At 36.2% G+C, this 17,774-nt stretch overlaps 1 protein-coding gene across 4 annotated transcripts in view; it reads left to right on the top strand.

Moving 5' to 3' along the window:
* The window catches only part of INTU (inturned planar cell polarity protein), an 81,588-nt gene extending 65,429 nt beyond the window's left edge, over positions 1-16,159 (top strand). For all 4 annotated transcript variants that reach the window (XM_060298960.1, XM_060298959.1, XM_030863893.2 and 1 more), the window contains exons 10-16: positions 430-492; positions 1,323-1,544; positions 2,176-2,631; positions 3,646-3,743; positions 7,562-7,751; positions 10,465-10,622; positions 13,119-16,159. In XM_060298960.1, the coding sequence (XP_060154943.1) occupies positions 430-492; positions 1,323-1,544; positions 2,176-2,631; positions 3,646-3,743; positions 7,562-7,751; positions 10,465-10,622; positions 13,119-13,230 (1,299 nt within the window). In that variant the 3' untranslated portion in view covers positions 13,231-16,159. The remainder of the gene's footprint in view (positions 1-429; positions 493-1,322; positions 1,545-2,175; positions 2,632-3,645; positions 3,744-7,561; positions 7,752-10,464; positions 10,623-13,118) is intronic.
* The last annotated feature ends 1,615 nt before the right edge of the window (positions 16,160-17,774 follow it).

Raw genomic sequence — 17,774 nt, 5'->3', positions numbered from 1 at the left:
ATATATAGGCACCATATGTCTCACCCCAATAGCCTAGTATATTGATTTCTAAAGAAGGCACTATGAAAACTTCAGTTACTACAGGACCTGCTGTTCAGGGAACTATATTCAATATCTTGTAATAACCTATAAAGGAAAAGAATCTGAAAAAGAAGGTGTGTGTTTGTGTGTGTGTGTGTGTGTGTGTTTGTGTTTGTGTAACTGAATCACCTTGCTGTACAACTGAAACACTGTAAATCAACTATACTTCCATAATAAATAAATAAATACCAAAAGAAGAAGAGATAAGTTACTTAAGAATGTAATTTCCATTTTAACTGTTGTAGCTTAACTAGGATTTTTAAAAATCATAAAAAATATATAAATACATATATTTACATATATATAAAATTTTATATATATATAAATCCACTGTGGTTTTTCCCCCAGTCTGAGGATTACTATGACATGAGACGGCTATATACAATTTTGGGCTCTTCTCTATTTTACAAGGTAAGTTGAAGCTTGAAATTTTTATATATGTCATACTGCTATATGAACAGACCGAAAGTAAATTTTCTCAAATTGTTACAAACATGAAAAATACAGTTATCTCTTTTTCTGTGAATGTAGGTACCATAAAATTAGATCTTAAAACAAGACTTGTACCTACATATTTACAAATACAATAAATATTTCTGGTTTCATTATATTTTAAAGCATTTACAAACGTGTAAGAGAGAAACAGTACTCAAAGAACCAAGTGTATATGAGAGAAGAGCAATACTGCTTTGTTGATTTCCTTTTACAATCATGTGTTTTTTTCCCTTATCTTCAGAAAGTAACTATGCATCTTTCTGGTAAATTTTCTAACATTAAGTAGTTGACTTGCATGTAAAGCAAGTTAAACATCAAATGAATTTAAGTATTTTAATTTTTAAAAAAGATTTTTAAGCACAATATAAAACATATCTAAAGAAGAATCAAACAATACAGAACTGTAAGCAGTGAAAAGTAAGTCTCTCCCCACCTTGACTCCTGCTTCTCCACTTTTCATCTTCAGAATTCAGTGCTTTGGTAATTTTGCCAAATTCTCAGGCTAGTGCTACTTAGAGGTGATCTTGCTTTATGCTAAAGTGTACCTATTATAGACTTAAGTTATCCCAAATACTTGATGTCTAGTTGAAAAAAACATCTATTTTTACTATGTCTTCATTTATTCCATTTGAAACTGGAATATTTTAAGCCAACTGAAGAAATACCTATAAAACTCTTAGAACTGTATTATAGGATTATTGCTTTACGTCACTAGTTGACTTTTATTCTCTGTGGTTAAATTCAAGGGTTATTTGATATGCAGTCATTTGCCTAAGGATGATCTTATTGATATTGCTGTATACTGTCGCCACTATTGCCTACTGCCTTTAGCAGCAAAACAAAGAATTGGTCAGTTGGTAATATGGAGAGAAGTATTTCCTCGACATCACCTCCAACCTTCTGCAGACTCAAACACCGAAGTCTTTCAGGAACCTGAAGGGAGGTATTTTTTGCTAATTGTTGGCTTGGTAAGTTTACCTTAGTTTTTCTTCGGGGTTTTTTTTTTTTTTTTTTTTTTTGCCATTTACAGACTAAATAAATACACAAACAAAAATGATAGTTTAAAATTATAAGCATGTCAAATAGTAGTATTTAAACAAAATGTTATGTGCCCTTATTTCTTCTCTTTTGTATCCATTTAATACTCATAGAGAAATATTAATGAAACTCAAGATAAGATTTTAGCAGGTTCTTAAGATCTTTTGTTCCCATTTCTATAAAAACAGAGGTTTTATCTTCTAGTTTGTTTTGGGAAATAGAGAGAGACATGAAAAGAATATAGAACCAGAAACAGAATAAATATGTGATTGTAAATGAAAGGACTACCAATTATTGAGCCTCTTTGAAAGCTACCTTAGGGAATTCCATGTGCCAAAAGTGGCAGTTGATGGTATATCAGGATAAGGCAATGTGAGATTTGTTTTCACAGGTGATCAAGAAGCATTGAGGATAACTAAGAAGGGGAGGGAGGATTTTTCAATAATCATCACACGATTATGCCACATGCCCATATCTGTTTAGTATTCATAAATATATACGTGCATGTTACATACAAATATTTTCATGTAGCTAAACCTATATTAATTTGTTTTCTTATAGAGACATTATATGTTGTGTGTACTATTAGAAGCTGGAGGCTGTGCATCCAAAGCTGTTGGGAATCCTGGACCGGACTGTATATATGTGGATCAGGTCAAAACAACTCTTCACCAGCTGGAAGGGGTAGATTCCCGCATAAATGAACGGCTAGCCTCTTCTGCAACCCCCTGTTTGTCTTGTGCTGACTGGTTTCTTGCTGGATCACATGAAAAATTAGATAATTTAACAACCTCACCTATCCTCAGTAGGCTACAAGGTACTTCCAAAGTAGCAACCTCTCCAACATGCAGAAGAGCTCTTTTTGGTGACTATTCCCTAAAGACACGTAAGCCCAGTCCATCCAGAAGTGGAGGATCTGACAGTGGTTGTGAAGGTGGAGAAGGTGTTGGCCTGAGTCCCCACACTACAGCATCTCAGGGTTCTGATGGTTCAGAAGAAAGTGGGGCCTTGCTTAAGGTGTGTGTTCATTCAAGTGTGTACGTTCTGGGAGCTAAGCTGTCTCTCCAGTCCTTACTTATAATTGCAAGAGAATTTTTAATGGCAGATACTTCTTCATTTGTACTAGTGGTTTTAGTCACTGTTGGCAAACCAACGATTTAGGACCAAAGAAAGAAGAAAATGTCAAGTAATAAAACATTAGCCCCTTGACAGCTAGGACATCTACTTGACAGTAATTACAAGTAGGGAAACTCTTTAATCCCGCTTTCCATGTTCAACTCTTTCTTTTCTATTCACAGTGGTAACAGAAAACATCCTACTTGTGGGGCATTTGGTGGCTGATCTAATTAAATAGCTAGAAAGTGTTCAGTAGAAACAAAAGAATCAGAAACCTTAAAAAATTAGATAGATAGATAGGTAGATAGATTCGATCTCCTAATTCCAAACAATAGAGCACTCTTGGAGCCCTAAGTGGGTATATTTAGGAAGTACTCACATTGGTGGTACTCATTATCCAAGTCTGTGAAATTGGTAGGAAATACAGGAGGAGGATAAGATAGGATTTGGATAGACTTAAAGAGCCCTGAACAACTCCTAAAAGAAACTGAATTAATCTCTTAAGATTCAGCCATTTAACAAATATTGATGGAGCATCTACTATGTGCCAAGGGCTATGCTACACAAAGGAGATAAAAAGATGAGTAAGACGCAGCTCTTGCCTTTGAGGAGTGCAGAGTCTAGAGAGGGGGACAAGTGTGCATACATATAAATTGTAACAAAATTTGGTGATAGCTCCATCATGGCTCCAGTAGAAGGTTTACAGGGAGAACTGTCATGTCTTCCCATGACATGGCTCTCGGGTCACTGTTAACATAGGATAACCCAAGAAGTACAAGTTGGCATCAAAAATATTTAAAAGAAACATTGCAAAATAGTAAGTAGTTCTCTTAGAAGGATTTTTAGTTTTACGTCATTTCTCCTGTTTGATTCCATTCTTAGATATAAACAGATCTACTTAATAATACTTTTTAGGTCACTAAAAAGAAGTCTACTCTTCCAAATCCATTTCATTCGGGGAACCTGAAAAAGGACCTTTCAGAAAAAGAATTGGATATATATAACACAATGAAGTAAGAAACTTCCTTGTTTTATTCTTTTTCACTTAACTCTATGTCTTCGAGGAAATGTTGCAATGAAAAAGTGCTATTCCATAATATATAGAGATTTTATTCAACAAATGTAATTATGATATCTCTTACATATGGAAGGTAATAGCTATGCTCTTTCTTTAATATCTTTCATTATACATATAGGAAACATACTCATAAGAAATAAAAAGCATACAAAGTAATACTTCAAAATATGAAAGTTCCCACTTATGTCTCTTCCACAGGTAACCTCCCTTTTGTGTGTCTAGTTTTTACATTAGAGTTTACTATTTTTAGACTCTGGTGGATGCTGTGTTTTTGCAGATAGTCCTTAGCCCCGGATACTCATTCCCAGTGCTTGAGAGTCATGGCCGCTAATGGCTCATGCATGGCTGAGTCCCTCCCCTGGCCTTGTCCTATTTGGAAGTTTACTGACTCTGCCAAGGTTACAACCTCTCTCTAGGAGTAGCCTACATCTAATGACTAATAGTAAGTAAGTACAAAGGCTTGGCCCCTACTTAAATTCAGGACAACTCTAAAAGGCCATCCAAGCTTCAGCGTTCCCAGTGGTATCTGTTGAGACGTCTGTCTCAACTGCGGCATGGTTCAACTTCTCCCATTGCTCAGTCCTTCAGTCTTACCCCCACAGGTGTTGTTTCCAAGCATCCTCCCTGATAAACTTCCTCCCTGCATATCTCCTGATCAGAGTCTGGGGCCAGAGAACTGAGCCTGTGACACCCTCTTTAGAAAATAGGTAAAACCTCAAATTTACAGTAAGTAGGGAATTCTGGTGTAAAAGGAACTAAGTGAGAGGAGCATGTTTAACAGCTTAACTATTAAAATATGAAATGTTACATATTTACTTCTTGTTGGGCAAGAACAAGAGCACTGTTATGTGGTGACAAGCTGGTCTTCCTGAGCTTCATCTGCTATTTAATTACGATGTCATGCATGGTATCAACTTGTGTAGAAAAGTCAATTGCACACTTTTTTTTTTTTGGCCGTACCACGCAGCTTGTGGGATCTTAGTTCCTTAACCAGGGATCGAACCCCCACCCTCAGCTTGTGGGATCTTAGTTCCTTAACCAGGGATCGAACCCGCACCCAGTGGTTAGGACTCTGTACAGTGAAGTGCAGAGTCCTAACCACTGGACCACCAGGGCATTCCCTCAATTGCACACTTTTATTTGAACAAGTAGACATATACAAATAGAATTCCCATTAAAAAAAAGAAGTTCAGAGCTACTGCCTTCTTGATCGTTGAAACATTTTATAATAAGTTCAAATACATATCTCACAGAGTTGTCAGGAAAAGCCTTTTTCCTGAAGTCAGGGCAAAATCGAGGTAATTTGTCTACATAAAATAATACACTGGAAATATTGATATAATGTGTTAAAATTTGGAATTTAATGCCTTCCAATATGATGTTTAATTTTTTAATAGTTAAAAATGTTTTTTAATCAAGGAAATCTAAATCAAACCTTTGTTGGAAGCCTGAAATACCTTCCACAAACCCTAGTCTTCCATTTAACAAAAACTACTGCTCTGAATTTTTATTACCTCCATATCTTATTTTTTAAATATATATGTGTGTTATTTGGGCTTTATCTCTAGTAAAAAGAAACTCTTTTTCCAACTTTATAACTTAAGTTTATATTATAACTTAACATAAATGTGTAATTATGTTAAATTAAGCATAAAGTAATATGTGATGTAAATCATAGGCTCTCCTATTTAAAAGGATGCTACAGATGCATATTTATTCTATTAACATGGAAAGATCTTCAAACTATGTAGTTAATTTTAAAAGTGTGATATAAACCAGTGTGTAATATATTATCCTAATTTGGACTTGTTTTTGTAAAATAAAAATATATAACATACTAAAAACAATAATGTACAGAAAACATTTCATTCAGTAACCAAATCCTATCCATTCTGCATGGATTCAACCCCTAATGATCCTACCCTAGATCAAGCTCCTATTCTCTCACCTGGTTTATTGCAATGGGCTCCCAACTCCCAGCCTACCCTGAATCCATTCTCTGCTGTAGGAGTGACCTTTCTGAAGAACTAATCTGATTTAATCTACATTTTTTTGAACAAATATTTGTCTTCCCAGTGAGTAATTGCTTGTTTGATGATTTTTAAACTTTTGGTTTATACACTGAGTGAGTTAATATACACTGAGTTGATTTATGGTTTTCAAGCACTAGACCTACTCATTTTGTCATGGGGTTGTTTTCAGAGAAAATTAAAGAAGTTAACACAAATGTTAATTCTAAACTTCCCTAAATAGGAATCTTATTAATTAATGATTCCTATTAAGAATTAATGATTCTTATTAAGAATCATTTCTGTTCTATACCTTTTCTTGAATTTGGTGACCTCAGGATTAAAATGTATGTTTTAAATTATTTTCCTTTTTGAATAATTATAATTTTTTTCATTTTGATTATTTTTTACTTGATTGAAAAAATATCCGCCACCAGTATTAATGAGCCAAACACCCTATGGAAAAGTATGAGAAAAATTTGTAGATGACCTCCTTCCCTGCCTATCCCTGGTCTCTAAAGAGAACCAAGAGCATTAGTTAGTGATCAAAAGTTATTCTGATCTTGCTGCCTAAGTAACAGTTTAACAGGAATTTGGTTATCATGGATGATTGAGGCAGTATTTAGGCTAAGAGCTGAAATATGCCTTTGCTTTGCCTCTGTGCTGTGGCTGGAAGAAAAATCAACTAAATGAATTTTTTTAATAGACATTAGAATGAGAATAGAGCAGCCTGAGTGAGATGCAGCTGGGGAATTGCTGTCCATATATTTAAAGATTGCCAATCAGGAAAAAGCAAGGTATAGTGGAACAGAGTCAGTTAAGCTCTGACACTTAGCTATGTGACCTCAAACAAGTTAATCCAAGTCCTCTGAACATTGATTTCCTCACGGTTGCAATGAGGATAGTAATGTTTAATATCTTACAGGGTCATTATGAGAATTAAGTCTAAGGTATTTTTAAAACATCTACCCTGGAACATAGAAGACATTCAGTATATGATAACTATTGCCATTATTTCACTGTTGCCGTTATTGTTGCTCTTTAGCTCTTCTTACTGCTGGTAGAAATAAGCAGTATTTATAGGTTCTGCTGGCCTGTCTGAGATCTCAGTAGGGGAAGAAAGGATGGAGAAGAAGAATGGAGAAGTGAAAATAGTAAGAGAACATAGAAGAGAAGGAAGACTGTAATGATAAGTAGTAGAATACTTCTAGCAATTGCCATGGTATTCTAGAATATTAACTCAGCTTTGCAGTTGGTAATAATAATTTTATTTTTCTTCAGGGTCATCAGTTTGACTATCGTGGGAAGAGACTTTAATGCTACTAACTGAAAAGCTTAGGAAGGTATTTTTATTTGTGGTCCACGCTAGACATACCTTGTTTATGGCTTGTAGATATCTGGCCCAGACATGGGCTGAGTTATTCATTACCAACCATGGAAAAAGAGGAGTTTAGCCAGTTTGGGTTGTTTAGCAAAGGGATGATTAAGTTACCTGCAAACGAATTGGTGTTTATTTATCCTTGCATAACATGTAGTGTTTGCCTCCATTAAGGGAATTGACAATAACCCTAGCCTGTATTTCAGATAAGGAGGAAGAAGGAATTCAATGTTTGGCCTAGTTTCCCTTCCCTAATTACACTCCTAATATTCTATTGTAGTTAAAAGCTTATTAGATGTCTACAGCATTCAAAATGAAGCAACATTTTTAAGTTTACTTCTAATATCTTTTTTTTTTCTTTTCAAGATTGACATCTGGTCCTGAGAACACACTTTTCCACTATGTCGCTTTAGAAACAGTGCAAGGGATCTTTATTACTCCTACGCACGAAGAGGTGGCACAGCTAAGTGGCTCTATCCATCCTCAGCTGATAAAAAATTTCCATCAGTGTTGTCTCTCCATTCGTGCAGTTTTCCAACAGACACTGGTTGAAGAGGTAGGGCACTGCTATAAATATAATTTTCTGCCAGTTTATTTCCAGACCTCTAAATATTCTCTCTAAAACTCTTTAATCAGTATGTCCAGCAATGACTATTTTCATTTATTTTTTTAACAGTCATTCCATCTGCCTTGAATGCCAAAGGATTATATTCACTGTACTTAACTTTAAAGCTTTGTTTCATAATTCTGAGTTTGATGTCCCAGATTACTGTTTCAGGAAACGGTGGACCTGTGTGTTTTCTGTAGCAAAGTAGAACATAGTTGGTAATGTAAACTTGCCTCCCATATTTGACCCAACCATTTCTCGGACAGTTATCTCTACCACTTGGTAACTGATAATTCTTTAAGTATTCAACCAGCAGGATAAGGTATTTTGGAACAAAATGGAATAAAGTATAGCAGTAGGTGCAATACTGTTATGTTTCAGCCACTTGGTTGGTTGCTTGCTTGCTTTTCAATCCAGGATGAAGTTTCATTTAATATTGTACCTCTGGAGAAGTAGTAATGTTGTATACAATTAAAATATCAATTAGATAGTTTTAATAGCAGGGAAAGATAAGTGTTGATTTCTTGAAAAGGATAAACATGCAGAAGTTTATTTGTGACTGGTCAAACATCATACTGCCAAAAAAAAAAAAAAAAACCACCTGCCTGAAGAATGATTGTAATGCACATAGCAATACGTGTACTAAGGATGCTAAATTTGTGAAGAATTTAGGCTTAAAGGTAGAAGAACATTGGGCTGGGAGTAAGGAATCCTGGACTGAGCCTTATTAACTCTTCCTATTTTCTCAGCTATAAAGTGAGTGAGCTGAATTATATCATCTCTTAGGACTCATTCAGCAGTAAAATTGTTTGTCTTACAGGATTTCTTCTTCGAGCTATCAGAAATTGGTATTCAACAAAATGTTATGTTTGACTATATATCTCTATGTGCTTTGCATTCTTAGGCTCCTCCTTTCCTGTTTAACATATTGATAGATTCTATAAGGTTTATTTCATTAACTTATTTAGTAATATTTGGTAATATAAATTAGGCTTCCCCATATTATTTAAATATTGAGGGACCTACTACACACCAGATACTACTCAAGATGCTGGGGATACAGCAGTGAACAAAACAGTCTCTTTCCTCATGAAGCCTGTATTCTAACAGGGGAGGCTAATGAATTAGCAAGCAGTGTAATATATCAGGTAGGGTAAGTTTCAAGAGGAGTAATAAAACAGAGTAAGGTTGAGAGGTGGGGGTAACTATTTTGAAAGATGCCTCTGATCATGTCAAGTAATATTTGAACAGAGACCTGAATAAAGTGAGGGACCAAGCCATGTGGCAGATGTGGAGGCACAGCTTCCAGGCTGAAGGAACAGCAAGTACAAAGCCACAGAGGTAGGGTGGCTGGGAGAGCCCTGTAATGGGCTGAGTAGGGAGAAGACTGGTAGGAGATGAGATGGCAAAGGTAGCAGGGCCAGGTCATGCATGGCCCAATAGGTTAGGGAGTCTGGGCTTTGTTTGGAAGAAGATGGGAGGTTCTTGGGCAGTTCTGAGCAGAGCAGGGACATGATCCTTAGTTTTGAAAGGATCACTCATGCTACTGTGAACGAGCTTGTAGGGTAGAGAGGGTGGAGGCAGGGACCAGTTAGGAGCTGTGGAAACTCTCAAAGCAAGAAGTCAGTGGCCTCTGGATCTTGAATATATTTTGGAGGATGAGCCAAAAGGATTTGCTGATGTCTTAAATAAGTATTTTGAGAGAAAGAGCAGAATCAAGGATCACTCCACTGTTTTGGCCTGAGCTTTACAAAAAGTCTTTATATTCCAAATGAGTCACTGGTTTGCTAATGATTTGATCAGTGGGAAATTTAGAGTATGCTTTAGAGGAAGAGACAATACTGCTTTAAGTATATGTGTTTTAAGTATATTACAAAATCATCTATTCATTTAGTAACTCATTAGTAATCTGTTCATTAAGCACCTACTGTGTACCAAGCACAGCTGCTTTCAAAGAATACAAAGATGAATAGCATATTTTGTCTGCCCTGGAAAAGAGATTTTAATGTACTGGGAAAAACAAACCTCTAAACTGCTGATATAATATAGTGTAACTACTAATAAGGTAGGGCTATGAACAAAATGTTCCCTTGGAGAGTCAAGAGAGACTTTATCCGTGAAGTCTCTTTTAGGAGATGGTGTTTCAGGTAAGTATGAGGGGACTTCCCTGGTGGCACAGTGGTTAAGAATCGGCCTGCCAGTGCAGGGAACACAGGTTCGAGCCCTGGTCCCAGAAGATCCCATATGCCGCGGAGCAGCTAAGCCCGTGCGCCACAACTACTGAGCCTGTGCTCTGGAGCCTGCGAGCCATAACTACTGAGCCTGTGCACCACAACTACTGAAGCCCGTGCGCCTGGAGCCCGTGCTCTGCAACAAGAGAAGCCACAGCAATGAGAAACCCGCGCACCGCAACAAAGAGTAGCCCCCGCTCGCCGCGTGCAGCAACGAAGACCCAGCGCAGCCAAAAATAAATAAATAAATGTATAAAAAATAATAATAAAGTAAGTATGAGGAAGAATAGAAATTTTCCTGCAGGTAAAGAGAAGAATGTCATTGCAGGCACTTAAAGTATTACGATCAACCAATTCAAATCTATATATAAAACGTTTTAAAGTAACATTATTAATACCAGTTAATATTAATAATACCTATTAATTTACAGAAGAAGAAAGCACTAAATGGTGGAGATCATTCAGGTTCTACAAATTCAGTGTCTTCTCTTAACCCTGTGAAAGAACATGGTGTATTGTTTGAATGCTCACCTGAAAACTGGACTGATCAGAGAAAAACACCACCAGTTATGGCTTACTGGGTAGTAGGGTAAGTGGAAAAAAATATTAATAGGTGACAGAAAAGTGGTAATGGAGATAAACATGTTCAGATATAGGCATGGAATTATTAATCTAACTATAATATTTTAATGTATTTTAGAATTTTACTTTATTTCCTAAGTATCTCCTTTAAATTACTCCCAACTCTTTTTCTGTTACCAAAAAAAAGAAGACAACTTATTCAGTTATCTTACAAAATTGTATTAGTCATACACTAAAAGGTAATGAGTCCACACTTTCACTGCTATTTCCTTCTCTCTGTCCCTTTTTTTTTTTTTTTTTTTTTTTTGCGGTACGCGGGCCTCTCACTGTTGTGGCCTCTCCCGTTGCGGAGCACAGGCTCTGGACTCATGGGCTCAGCGGCCATGGCTCATGGGCCCAGCCGCTCCACGGCATGTGGGATCTTCCTGGACCAGGGCATGAACCCGTGTCCCCTGCATCAGCAGGCGGACTCCCAACCACTGCGCCACCAGAGAAGCCCCTGTCCCTACTTCCTTTCTTCCCTCTCTCCTCCTTTCTTTCCCTCTTCTCTTCCCCTCTCCTTCTCCTACCCCCAACTAACTACAAGACCCTGCCCTCCCTGGCCCCTGCCCACCTGTCTGTTTCCACCTCCTGTCACTCTCTTCCTCCGTCCACTGTGCACAGTTACATTGGATGGGGGATGGTCTACTTCTTCACCTTTGCATATCTGGCTCCTGGATATTCAGACCAGTGCTAGCATGCCATTCCCTGTTAAAGAGACAAGCCATGATCTCTTGCCCACATTAAAGTGGCTACTTGGTTATTCTCTATCACCGCTTTATTCTTAATTTTCTTATTTGTTTATGATCTTTCTCCCCCTCACTAGAATGTCAGCTTTATGAGGTCAGGAATTGATCTGTCTTGTCCACCACTGGCACCTGCAACAACACCTGGCACACAGTCACTTGATAAATATGTAAGGATTTAGTAAATGGAGCTGTGCTTGGCAAAATGTGGTGGTGGGTAGGTGGACTGGCAAACGCAAAGCTAAACACAGTCATTGCATCTGATGGTCTTACATCTAGCAGAAGAAATATGAAACATGCTTAAATACCTATGTATATATGGATGCATATTCTATGGAGATAGAGAGAAAGATACTGGCTATATATAATAAATTAGGTAATACAACCAAACACTCTGGGAATTCCGAGGAAGGGGGGCAAATCTAAGCTGAAATTATAAAGAAAGGCTTAGAGGTTCCATTGATCTGCTTTAGAAAATGAATTGGATTTGGATAGAGCATCCTAGGAAAAGGATGGGATGAATAAAGATCCAAACAAGGGAAATCATAAGGCATGGCAGTGAGTAGACTGGTTTGCTAGAATGGTAGGGGAATAGCATATGCAAAGATGAAGTGAAAGATCAAGCTGGAAAGCTAAGTTAGGACCACTGCAGAGAGCTTTCAATTCCTGACTAAGGAATTGAATTTTGAGGGAAATATTGAGCCACTGACAGTTCTTTGAGTTGCGGTAGAGAATTGGTGGAGGAATGAGCACAGAGTAAGGTGGGACTAATGTTACTGGACACCTATCATATAGTACTAAGCTGTATGACAAACGCTTTACAAAGTTTATCCAAAGCAGTAATTCCCATGTGCTGGTCCACGGGATTTATAATCACCTGAGTCACTTATTAAAATCAGAGATGCCTGTACCCCACCCCAGACCTACTGAACCATAATCTATGGGAGTGGGACTCTGTATGTTTAGTAAGCTCACTTGAGATTCTGATGTGTAACCAACCAAGCTTGGGAGCATCAGCATGATCAAAACTCAGTGTAGTGTGATCAGAGCTGTGCTATTGGAAGATCAAGCTGGGAACAGCATATGAAAACAGTGTGGACACAGGAGAGAACAGAGATAAGAAGACCAGTTAGGCACACATGCAGGTGTACAGTGGAGCCTTAACTACATTCACAATTGGAATTGAAAAAAATCAATAGGTGTTGAATTATGACGTTGCTGATCTATGTAGAATAGAGAAATTTAAGGCAGTCACGCAGAACTACACCTGATTTAAACGGCTTGATTTGTATACATTAGTATTGATTAAATAGACTAAAATTTTAACTCTTTAAGACAATCAAAGTTTCAATGTTAATCCCAATTCAATGTCTAATAACTATTGTACTTAGAATGATGGTACACCATTGGCTGTATTGTAATAATAATGACTATATTTAATACTTTAAAACTGAGGGACATGATTATACATATTGATAAAATAGGCTTTTTACACTCTGGAAAAATAAACATAATTGACCTAAGGCATATATTATTTATTTTACAATAAATCTAGCTGCATTTCCCCCTACTGTAGATTTAGATAAGTGGTTTTGAATTTACTACTTATTCTTTCAGAAACAAAAAAATTAAGTAAAATAAATTGAAGAGTTGGAGTCTTTTTCCTTTGTTTTTTGTTTTTGGAATTTCTGAAATGAGTGTGTTCTTTTCCTCTACAGGAGGCTCTTTCTTCATCCCAGACTTCAAGAACTTTACGTCTGTTTTCATGACTCAGTCACAGAAATTGCCATTGAAATGGCTTTTAAATTGTTCTTTGGATTAACCTTGTAGCTGTGTTTTCTTGTTGTACAGCAGCACTGTACAGACCATAAAGTAGTATTAGAACTGCTGAAATCCGTTCACAAAGAGATAAGGTTTAACTTCTTTCCTCTGTTCAATACTGAACATAAGATTGTTAAAGACTGAGATGATATGCTGCTGGATTTGATGCACTAAATCGTTTTGTGAGACTTTTGAAGAAGATACTTGATCAAAATATGAAGAAGGGATTGTTAACTTATTTCCATTTTGGTATATACCATTAATTTATTTACTAGTTTGAAATACTGTGATGTGTTTTATGTAAAATTAATATAGGAATGTTTATCTGGGAAAAATACCCAATTCGTTGTATATTTTTCTTAAGACTAATATTGATATCTGGCGAAACAATCATGAAATTGGGAGGAGGTGACCAGGTTCTGTAACTGATTAGTGCTGTGACCATGAGCAAGTTGTTGTACCTCTGTGAGCTCAGAGTTTTCATGTACAAATGAAATGATTGCTTTGAGGTGTCTAAAGACCCTCTTACGTTTAAAATGTGCAATTTTTTCCCTCTTGCCTATTGTTTGGTACCTAAATTTGTAACGTCCAAGTACTGATTCCTTCTTAGATCAGATACTTTTCTTTAGTTTAGGTGTTTTAGTAGATACCTCACAGTGGGGGAAGAGAGGAGTGAAAATTAAACTTCTTTTTTTATTTATTTGACTTTCTTTACTCTTCCAGGTCAATTCTATTTTGACTAGGATATATTTTTTTAAACTATTTGTCCATAAACTTTCATTGTTTTTCTCTTTGTTGAAATATATTCAGGTATATACCCACATTTTATGCAAGTTCATGAATTTTGGGAAAGTTGTATGTAAACCTTTTTTAAAAACCTAATCATGTTGAAAACACTGAAAAAGCTGATAAAGAAATTCTATTGCGACTTTTTTTGTTCAATACAAATTTTTGTCTTACAAGTATGGATCATTATGTATTGGGTTTTCCCAAAGGGGGACATTTTAATGAACAATAGTTTACTTGACTTTGAGTAGAGAAAGAAAAGTACTAAGATGAAAATTTTCATTGGCTGTCAGAATTTGGTGGATTGAAAGAAAGGAAGAACATGACAATTCTTAATTGACATTTACCCAATGGATTCTATTGAAGTCTCAGATGCCCCCAAGACTTTAAAATACTGGGTTCATCATCCTTCAGGACTTAACTTTGGAAGGCAAATTATGTCGGCACATCTAAAGCCAGTCCCTTGCCTTTCCCCTACCTCAAACGTGAGACCTCCAGCTTACTCTGAATTAACTGCAAAATGTAGTGAATGCACCATTTGAAACATTTGGTCTTAGAAGAAACACTATTATTCCTCTGTCATGAGTTTAAGAGATTTTCACCCAGTCATTTAAGATGCAAACCACTATACTTGTCCCATTAGTGACTTGTGGGCCTTAATTTTGGCATTCAAAACAGGGAAAGAAACTTTGGTTCTTGAAATGTAGAAAATGGCTTGCAATATCCTCCCCCTTAAGATTATAATATTGGTCAAATGGTAGATAGACTCTTTACTACTGTCTTAGGACTGCTTGTGTACATATATAGGTACTGAGGTATTATTTAAAAGTATTTAGTAAATGTCTTAAATTTCTTGATATGTCCTCCAAAACAGCATGAGCTATTTTTAATACTGGGAATTATTTATAAATGCAGCTATTGATCACCTCAGATTTTCAAACAGACTGAACTAAGACTTGGGATTTTACCATCAGGAACTTTTTGTTTCATTTAATGAAATTTTGGTTTGTTGAACTGCTTTCCTGGTGTCAAAGAATCATGAGACCACCATTTAATAACTGAAATAAAAAGACAAAGCAGACTACTGATGGTAATAAGGGCAAAGTCATTTGCAACATTGTAGATATGCTCTGTAATGACCATGTTGCAGAGACATTACATTTTTAAGAAATAAAACTAAACATTATCTTGGCTTTTATCTCTAAATGGATATCAAAATAAGCATTATAAGTTAACTTAGCTGCCCATTTTTCCATATATGTTCAGACTCACATCTGAACACACATAATCAGATCAGTCTGATTATTAGACAAGAAGTGCCTATCTGCCATTTTATTAAATAAAGAGGGACAAAGAATATTTTAGCAGATATAGAAGCATTCTTAAGTTGGAGTTTATTAGCATCCTGCAAAAGTTCTTTTTTACCAAAGACTGTAATGCAAAAGCCTATATAACCAGCATTTAAAAAAAAAAAAAAAAGTCAAGTGCTGTCTTACCACCATCACATATTTTTTAGCCCCACAAAATTACATTTTAGCTTCTAACCCCTTTCTCTTTATCACTCTTTGTTTCTTTTGGTCAGGTTAGAGAAGAGAATGTTTCTTATTTGTGCCAAGGGACCCTTGATGGTGATGCATGCTGGCAAGATAGTAAATTTGCAGTGCCTGCTTTTTTATATTTCTAATACAAATGGGAAAGGCTATGAAATCAATTTACTAGGTTTGTCCACTTTGAACATTCTTGAAAATAATATTGTGAATAATCATGTGTTGTCTGTGTGATTTCCCTCTAAATAGTGCCTGGCATATGCTATGTGCTATAAAAGTGTTAGCTGCTACTACTACTACTACTACCACCACCATTTATTATTACTATTATTAAATATCCATTGGTTGAAAACCATGGAGTCAGCTAAATCATACCTTCTACTGTACAAAATTTTGGAAAGCTAAGAAAAAGTATTCTGCACTAAACACTTCTAAAACGATGACTTATACTTTGGATATTTTAAAATATATTATTGAATGTTACTAAAACTTTAATCTGTATACTAAACTGTGTGGAAATAATTTAATTTTGTAGAGTTATACTTCTATATTCTATATAATTGAAGATATTTTTATACTATATTGATAGTTTTTAATAAAGATGGTTTAGAGGTTTGTTTGCAGTTGTGTTGCCTTTTTGTCCGTTCATCCTACCCTACAAACATTTATTACATTTCTGCTCTGTACCAAGCACTGTTCTGGATGCCAGAGATACAGCAGTGAACAAAACAGCTAAAAATCCCTACCCCCATAGAGCTTATGTTCCCGTGGGGGAGGTAGACCACAAGTAACACAAATAAGTAACTATGTTGACAAAAGCTAAGAGAAAAAAAAAGTGAAGCAAGAAAATAAGATATGAGGTGTGGGAGACAGGGTGGCCAGGGAAAGTGGTGCTGAGGTGATCCCACATCTCAAGTAAGTGAGGAAACTAACCAAGCTGATTGCCAAGGAAAGAAGAGTGAACAGTGCAAAGGCCCTGAGACTCTATACTTTTAATATCAACATATAAATCACCAGAACTTTTTTCATTCCCTAAATCAGTAAATAAAATACAATGCAGCAAATTAAAATAAACATTTTCAGTTATATCTATGGAAAAGAGCTGATTCAGAGCTCTTAATAGGGTTAAAAAAAAAAAGCTACACTTCTAAGTACTTTCACTTTTGCTGTCTCCTAACAAAGAATACATGTCAAAAGTAAGCTAGAGGATATCATAAAGGAATATGCTATGAACATGTCAACTACGGGGTCAAATGTCAGGGGAGAGGGGCAAGGGAGGCAAGAAAGGAAGGGACAGAAAATTGCCCTGGCAGAAGACTTGCTTTTGTGGCCTCCGAGATACTACGTTCCCTGTGACCAGAGATGGTTCTGTTGACCTCTCTTAGCACCTTAAAAAGACGGTCTGGCTTGGAGTGTGGTTCAGGCAATTCACCCTTTAAATTTCTCCCTAAGTCCTCCGAATTACCTTAAAAGAAAATGAAACATTTCATTTTTCAGATTTTTGCAGATAAAATGCCCATCATTTCTTGAATTTGCAATGGGTTTCACAAAGGATTTTGAAGTCAACACAATGAGAAAACTTTAAATTTTTCAAGCTAGGAATAATTAATGCAATTGCTTCAGAAAGATTAATCTGGCAGCAGCATGTAAAATGTAGAGACTCAGGCTGAAAAACCAGCTGAGTCAAATAAGCCACTATGGAAAGGAAGGTAGCACCAAACATGGTACCAGTAGGACTTGCCAACTAGCTTTATGTGAGGTAATCAAAATATTAACAGAATTCCTGCTCTGGAATCCTTCTGGCCTAAATATTTGTTTTTTTATTAGTGACAGGTACTATTAAAAGAGTTCGGACACACTTAAGATAATAAAGAAATGTAACCTCAAGTTCAAAAAAGCCAGTAACTCATCTCACATTTTATAGATGTCTTTCAAGACTGCAAGTCCTACAGAGTAAGAGATGATAAGATGGAATCTTCCTTTATTAGAAACCATCAAACAAGCTGTAAAGATGAATCAGGAATATATTCTTTTATTAATAATACTAAGACATTGTTTGCCTGTTTCACTCATTAGCGTACAGTGGAGTTCTCCACCAGCTACATGTTGTGTGATATTGCAGCAAATGGAATGCAAAAGCAGCTATGTAAATCCAGCTGTCTTTTATTAAGCCAGACATTTAAAAAGACTTTCAAAAATATAAAACAAGGCTGTGCCCAC

The sequence above is a fragment of the Globicephala melas genome, chromosome 5 (assembly GCF_963455315.2).
Source record: "Globicephala melas chromosome 5, mGloMel1.2, whole genome shotgun sequence".
In the NCBI taxonomy this organism is placed as follows: Eukaryota; Metazoa; Chordata; class Mammalia; order Artiodactyla; family Delphinidae; genus Globicephala; species Globicephala melas.
This window is presented reverse-complemented; position numbering and strand designations above follow the sequence as displayed.